Here is an 8,358-nt window from a genome sequence, read left to right on the forward strand (position 1 = left end):
TCGCCTCTGCTTTTCTGCTGCTAAACTCCACAGCATACCCAGTTATGTTAAAGGCTGAGCATTTTCGAAAAAGCAAAATTTAAAAAAGTTAAAAAAAGTAAAACTTTTTTATTTTTTTAATGTTAACATTTTCAGCTACAAAGGAGTTTACCAGACAGTTACTATAGTTTATTATGCACTTTGAATTATTAAGAATTGTGGTGGAGCCTCAGTGGGTTTCCAGTAGTGTACTAAGATAAAGATGTGTACAAGAAAACCTCCTTTTAAACGTCTTTTAATCTCTAGCTGTCATCTGTAGCCGTTTCCATTGTTTAAAAAAAAATTACTAAACCTGTTTCATCAGTTCCTGCTTCTATGCTCCACATGAATAACAAGAAAATGTTTCCACTTTCCTTGTTATTAACCCAGGTGTTGGCTTATTTGCATTTTCAAATTAGCATCTGACTTCCTTGTAAGTTTCTTAAAGATCTGCAGAGTAAACAGGAAGCACTCCGAGAGCCCAAAACTCTGCCAAGGTGGATGCAAAACACCAAACACCAAAAAACATAATCTCCTTGGCACAGTTCAAAAGTTCCATGTGTAATGGAAATGTGATTTTAACACACGAGATAATAAAACAATTCATCCAGACAGCTTGCAAAGTAAGAAAACTGAAACTCCTAGAATTTTTTTTTTTTTTTTTTACAGAAAATTGTATCAAGGTGCACAGACCGTATAAACAGTTTTCACAGTAAGGTGCATAATTACAATGAATTACAATTAAACTATGTAACAATAGGTATAAGGTATAATTTGCAAGCTCCTTTGACTACGATGACCTGGATGACTGAGAACCTTCACAGACAATAGGTATAATGTAATTTTTCACATAGAAACCAACTTTAAATATAATATCTTTATTGATTATGTATTTTTTAGTAAATAAACATTTATTTCCAAGAGGAAAAAATGAAAGTAATGAAGTAAACAAAAAAAATTGTACTTATTTCTACAATGTTATCTTAATAGTCCCATAACTGAATTAAGAAGGTCTTTCATGCAGCCTTAGTGAGTTTGTGACAGCTTCAAAAATTCTTTATTCAATAAAAGCAAAAACAAACGAACTTGATTGTAAATAATAGACAGTAAATAAACACTGATGTGTCCAAACTGTGCAATCAATAGTGACTCAAGCACACACACAAATGTACATATCTGTTTATTTATTTGCACTGTATTTTCTGTTTTTATTAGAATTTTATTTTCAACTTTTGTATTTCTGTGAATAGTTAGATTGCTTTCTTTGCTTTCCATGCTTTTCTTTGCACTGAATGGGACAGCATGTAATTGCATTGTGCTTTTGACATAATGACAATGAAGGAGTCTGATTCTAAACTCTTGATGTCACTGTATGTCCGGGAGCTGTGTTTGCTTATGTGGTCTCTGGATTCAGTCTCTCAGAGAGGTCAGAGATGTTGACAGGTGCTGTAAGATCCAAAACACATTTTAAGTCCACTGATCATTGATTGGATTTTATTTATAAAAAAGAAATAGCAATTGCAATATAAATAAAATGTTTCTTTTCCCTACATGTTATACTTACACAAGTTGGTGCTTTTGCCTAAAACAAAATGGAAAAACAGATAATTTCAGTTCTTACATTTTTAAATATAAAAGTCTTCCTTTCTATACTAAACCATGATCTATGTAGCAAACCAAATCTTGATTCTTAAAGAGAGAATACAGAGAGAATAACTGTGTGTGGTGCTGCTGCTGTGTTTTTTTTTTTTTTTTATTATCTTCAGTTTTGCACAGTGGTAAAGAACACCAGCTCAACTCTTTAACTGCTTACCTTTCTTTCTTTTGTAACCAGCAAATCCAATAACAACAGTGACGATGGCAACAAGAACAACCATGGCAGTGATGATAGGAACGGATCTGTCTAAAATACAAATAAACCAACAATCATCTGCAGTTTATAAGAAAACATTCTCCTTTAAACCAAAAGCTGGTGTGAGGTAATAAATATAAAGTGGGATAGACCAGGGATTGGTTGTCACAATTCTTACTTTCGCATGAATTGCTGATCATTGAAAAATCTTTCAATATCCATTCCTTATCACATCTAGGAATAAAGTGTTGGCTCAAAATGGGTATCAAGGAACAAGCAATGTGACAATCAACCCTGTTATTACAACTGAAATGAAGCACAACCATCTGACAGTACTGTTTTTCTCACCTTCATTATTTCCAGTTTCACCTTTGTCCCAGTTGGTTCTGGTGATTGATTGATTCAGTCTCGTGACAACATTGTCCTCAAAACCAGAGAGCTGAAACACACAGTCATACCTTCTCCAGTCTTCAGGTCCGATTGATGAAATATCCAGGTCAACACTCATCTGGAAGGTCCCATCATGGTTAGGCAGTATCTCTTTGTGGTCCACATCCTCATGTATCTCCTCTCCATCTTTCCTCCAGAACATCACGGCTCTGTCAGGATAGAAACCTGTAGCATGGCAGCTGACTGGAGAGGAGGGAGTCTTCTGTAGGAGAGACACTGAAGGAGGAACTGGAGAGACATTCTATGTTACAGCAACAGTTTTAGTGTCACATCCCATTGTTTGAGCTACTTGTAACTCTTAGGCCTTGGATACTGGGCACCAGTTAGACTTTCATGTAATGACAGAAATGTTGTGGAGGAAAATGATAGTAACATGATATGTAAATATATGTAAAACCTTAGAAATGATAATGATTATGTGGCAATGTTAAACATGTCTATTTGCATGTTATAATGACAGTAATCAGACATCAAAGTATTTTCTGTAATTATCTCAACATGCACAAATGAAGCAACATTTTGACAATACTTTACATATTTTATTCATTAAAACATGTAAAGTATTATAAGATGTATTTTTTAAAAGGTTCTGGCCTCTTCCTCTCTCTCACACACACACACACACTCACACACACACACACACATCTCTCTCTCTTATATATATATATATATGTATATATATATATATATATATAAAACACCCAGCACGCCCCTGCGGGCGGTTTATCCTTCAAGCTCGGGTCCTCTACCAGAGGCCTGGGAGCTTGAGGGTCCTGCGCAGTATCTTAGCTGTTCCCAGGACTGCGCTCTTCTGGACAGAGATCTCCGATGTTGTTCCTGGGATCTGCTGGAGCCACTCGCCTAGCTTGGGAGTCACCGCACCTAGTGCTCCGATTACCACGGGGACCACCGTTACCTTCACCCTCCACATCCTCTCGAGCTCTTCTCTGAGCCCTTGGTATTTCTCCAGCTTCTCGTGTTCCTTCTTCCTGATATTGCTGTCATTCGGAACCGCTACATCGATCACTACGGCCATCTTCTTCTGTTTGTCTACCACCACTATGTCCGGTTGGTTAGCCACCACCATTTTGTCCGTCTGTATCTGGAAGTCCCACAGGATCTTAGCTCGGTCATTCTCCACCACCCTTGGGGGCATCTCCCATTTTGACCTCGGGACTTCCAGGTTATACTCGGCACAGATGTTCCTGTACACTATGCCGGCCACTTGGTTATGGCGTTCCATGTATGCCTTGCCTGCTAGCATCTTGCACCCTGCTGTTATGTGCTGGATTGTCTCTGGGGCATCTTTACACAGCCTGCACCTGGGGTCTTGCCTGGTGTGATAGACCCCAGCCTCTATGGATCTTGTGCTCAGAGCTTGTTCTTGTGCTGCCATGATTAGTGCCTCTGTGCTGTCTTTCAGTCCAGCTTTGTCCAGCCACTGGTAGGATTTCTGGATATCAGCCACCTCCTCTATCTGCCGGTGGTACATACCGTGCAGGGGCCTGTCCTTCCATGATGGTTCCTCGTCTCCCTCCTCTTTCTTGGGTTTCTGCTGCCTGAGGTATTCACTGAGCACTCGGTCAGTTGGGGCCATCTTCCTAATGTATTCTTGGATGTTCGTTGTCTCATCCTGGACTGTGGTGCTGACACTCACCAGTCCCCGGCCCCCTTCCTTCCGCTTAGCGTACAGCCTCAGGGTGCTGGATTTGGGGTGAAACCCTCCATGCATGGTAAGGAGCTTTCTTGTCTTTATGTCAGTGGCTTCTATCTCCTCCTTTGGCCAGCCTATTACCCCAGCAGGGTACCTGATCACGGGCAGGGCGTACGTGTTGATGGCCCGGATCTTGTTCTTACCATTCAGCTGACTCCTCAGGACTTGCCTGACCCTCTGCAGGTACTTGGTGGTTGCAGCTTTTCTAGCGGCCTCTTCATGGTTCCCATTCGCCTGTGGGATCCCCAAGTACTTGTAACTGTCCTCTATGTCTGCAATGTTGCCTTCTGGTAGTTCAATCCCCTCAGTTCTGACTACCTTCCCTCTCTTTGTTACCATCCGACTACACTTCTCCAGTCCGAACGACATTCCAATGTCATTGCTGTATAGCCTGGTAGTGTGGATCAGTGAATCGATGTCTCGTTCACTCTTGGCATACAGCTTGATGTCATCCATGTACAGGAGGTGGCTGACAACTGCTCCGTTCCGTAGTCGGTATCCGTAGCCAGTCTTGTTAATGATCTCACTGAGGGGGTTTAGGCCTATGCAGAACAGCAGTGGGGACAGAGCATCTCCTTGGTAGATCCCGCACTTGATGGTGACTTGTGCTATGGGCTTGGAGTTGGCCTCTAGTGTTGTACGCCACATATATATATATATATATATATATATATATATATATATATATATATATATATATATATATATGTGTGTGTGTGTGTGTGTGTGTGTGTGTGTGTGTGTGTGTGTGTGTAATGTGACTGTACCTTTTCTATGCACAAAACTTTCAGCATAATTCATATACATGCTGGACCATGCCGGGAAAGTAGTTGCGAATACGTTCTTCCAAAACCCCTTATTGGTGTGTGCGTTCCATATTTGTTTTGTGATTTCAGCCTGTGGGTTTGAAGAGATCCATGTCTCTGTTTCTATGTCCAGTGCAATGAAGTCTTCTCCATTATAACCAAACTGTTTAATCCCAGTGACCTTTTCAGTCTCATCTTCCAACTCATAACCAGTCAACTCCTGGATTATGTGAACACCTGAGAAAGAGAGACTGAACTATTATTCAGGGTCCAACACAATTTAAAGTAACTGATATTACACTTATAGTACATATTTTCATAACAGTAACTTATCATAGCCTAAAGATCATCTCCCAATACCAATTTCCAGACTATGTAGCAATCATCGCACTGTCACAAATGTGACAAGACTGCAAATAGTCAAGTAAATTGGACTCCACAGCCATGCTAGCAGTTGCACCCTGTTGTTACGCTAATATCAAGATGCTCATGTTAACATGTTTATGATTAGCTGACAATGCTCACAACATCACCTGAAAAATTGTTTTATTTGGTCTTATACGCTATTGTTATCAGCTATATTTAACACTACAATACAGTATGGAAATTTAAGCAGTTTTGTACATTTTAAAAAATTTGAACAGAAGAATGTTTCTTTTCTTTTTTCAGGTCATAGGTATGCTTCCTCACTGCTCTTTGCATGTGGCACAGTACGACTAAAAGTGCGAGTGATATAAAACATTTTGCAACTTTGCCCTTTAGGATTGCAATGCAAGTTGACGTGTGAACACATGGTACTGTTGTTTTAGTGGTTTTATTCTCTTTGCACTAGTCATCCTTAGAATTGTTCTATCTAAAAAAAAATCAAACAAAAAAAGGAATACAAGTGAACATACCACAGAAACATGTAATTATTAACAGGGCCGTGCAGAGAGGTTTAAAGGGGCGGGTGCTCAAAGTTAAAAAGGGGCACATTGAACCAGGCTGAATAACAACAACACACATTCATCAAGAATCTAATATGGGAAGGGCAGGGCTGTGTTGATCTGAGACTGTAGACATTAAAAAGTCCATAGGAGAGATGGTAGCTGATTAAACAAGTATCATGAGATAATAACAAAATGCAAAGATTGGTGACAGCGCTTGGAACCATAAGGCAACAAAAAACTGTGAGAAATAAATTAGGCTCTGCCTGTTAATCACTCTTTGCTTCTCTTCTTCCTTCCATCCCATCATTTCATATATCACTCTCCACTTGCTGTCTATCTGAGAACAAGGCACAACTTGCTATTGCAATAAACTATAATCTAATTATCCACACCTAACAACTCCAGCACTTAATCTATAATAAAATGATGACAGAAAAATGTTATAGCACTGCCTTTAGTAGCCTCACACAGCTCCTGCTGTTTCCTCCTCATGTCCTTACCAGCCATGTCTGCACAATGTTATATCATGAGTAATATTTGTTTTAAAAATCCATCTAAATAAAACACACACATGCACACACACACAGTGACATTTTAGACCTTCTTCAGAATACTGTATATACTATGGGCATCACTGTGCTGATCCAGAATCCTTACATTATTATTTATTACTAGAGCTACAATAATAAAGCAAAGAGGAGGGGGAAGAAATAAATATGAAATAATGTATTTATGATGATTCCATTTGTTTCACTATCCACTCTGTGCAGGGGCAAAGCTTATTACATCTTTAAACTGTAGAGATACAATCATTTTACTGCTGTAAAATCCAACTTTTGTCTTATTTAAAATATAAATCTAATATAATCTGCTTCTTAATGTATGTTCTTTAAAATACAGCTTGTGTTTTTTAATATATTATAATTATAATTATTATTATGTGGACATGCATATTAGATCGTTTTTTAGTGAAATATAATCCCTCCAGAAAGGCAGGAAAAGCCCGGAAACTTACTTTAAAACTAAATATGTTTCTAAATACTTTAAAACTAAATATGTTCCCTAAAACGGTGACAGAGCTACAGATCCATGACAGCCTTACACAGGTAGCCAGCAGCTGTGACCAGCACTACTTGTGCAGTTAATAAAAGGACAGGTAATGTTTGTCGCGCTGTTGCACACACAGCACGCTCGTTTGTTTCAGTTCGTCAGTTGCCACAAGACAGCTTACCAACGTGTACGTAATAAGCTAATACTCCTGGGTGCTACACACTACAGTGTACGCTGTACACCTACTTACTGGTTTTGTCGCATCAGTCTGTGTCTCTGAGTTAACTTGTGTTTCTCCTACAGCTCCGAACCGCTAAAAATGCGCGTGCTCTTTGTGAGCTCGTTCCCGGCTCGTAACCAGCTCGTTCTGCCGTCAAGGGCGACCATTGGTTAAATGTGATCATGTGACTGATGCAAGCCAGATCCTTTTATTTAGCAAAACTGTGATTAATAGTTAAATATTATTGTTGAGGGGCACAGACAGGACTCCGCATGCACACACACATTAAAAAAAATAATATATTTTTTTTACAAAGTTGCCTCAACAAAAGGGCACTTTGGGCACCCATCAGGAAAGGGGCGGGTGCTCAAGTCCCTCTAGCCCCCCCCCCCCTCTGCACGTGCCTGATTATTAACATACCTTTAGTTTGGTTTGTGTGCTGCTTGAAACTGGCAGTTGCAACTTCTAACATCTGCTGATAAAGTATGATCATCTGACCATGCTCTTTGCATAGCTGGAGATCCTCTTTCTTCACTTCTTTTGCCCAGTCCTGTCTGGGTTCAGGTTCATTCATGTTGCTGTCATAGTAAGCAATCATAACATCCTCAACATTTACCGCTGCCAAATATTCGGGAACATTTCGGACTCCAGATGATATCATAAAATACATCTTAAAGGAGCGTATTGCTGTGGGACAAATAGAATTTAAGCCATTTAAACATCATTCAGAGTTGTGACAAGTTGAAATGTTCTTACATTATACTCAGTATATTGTGAATTAAACATATTAAACGGTCTTGTAATGAATTCAGTATTATAACAAGCACTAAGCATACCTTTTGGTTAATGTCACAGTTGCCACATTATTACTGTTTACACATCATCTAATTTATGATTAGCTTTAAAAGCCTCCAGCGTTACGCAAATTCCAAACTAATATGCTTATTAAAATGAATCACGATCTTACCTGCAGATGCAGCATGGCAGAGGAGGAGGAGAAACATAAGTTTCTTCATCATGTTTAGAGAGTTGGCACAGAACTGAACAAGTGGGAGAAGAGTTAGAGAGTTTTACATGTCTGTTCAGCCCAAAGATGTTTCCTGGTTGAGATTACATTCGGAGTATCTGATGCATGTTCAACTTGGACTGATTCCCTACAGCTCCTTGTTTTAACAAACACTACTTCAGTTTGACTGCTGTATAGAGTTATTTTGGGTTGTGTATTCAATAGGGACCTTTTCACAATTCAAGTGTATGCTCAGGGTATTTTTCTATGAAGATGTTTATCTTTGCTTGTCTGCAGTTAAAAGCCAAAGCAG

The 8,358-nt window shown here is 39.3% G+C and overlaps 1 protein-coding gene across 1 annotated transcript; it reads right to left on the reverse strand.

Annotated features, from left to right (window-relative positions):
• Positions 1-657: 657 nt before the first annotated feature.
• LOC143414474 (major histocompatibility complex class I-related protein 1-like) lies at positions 658-8,076 on the reverse strand. The gene is made up of 7 exons (XM_076878897.1): positions 8,007-8,076; positions 7,460-7,726; positions 4,802-5,077; positions 2,219-2,548; positions 1,832-1,921; positions 1,583-1,600; positions 658-1,464 (listed from the first exon to the last, which is right to left on the reverse strand). Exons 1-7 carry the CDS (start codon positions 8,056-8,058, stop codon positions 1,412-1,414), a joined length of 1,086 nt encoding a protein of 361 aa, XP_076735012.1. The 5' UTR covers positions 8,059-8,076; the 3' UTR covers positions 658-1,411.
• Positions 8,077-8,358: the final 282 nt, after the last annotated feature.

This window comes from Maylandia zebra, linkage group LG22 (assembly GCF_041146795.1).
Source record: "Maylandia zebra isolate NMK-2024a linkage group LG22, Mzebra_GT3a, whole genome shotgun sequence".
Lineage (NCBI taxonomy): Eukaryota > Metazoa > Chordata > Actinopteri > Cichliformes > Cichlidae > Maylandia > Maylandia zebra.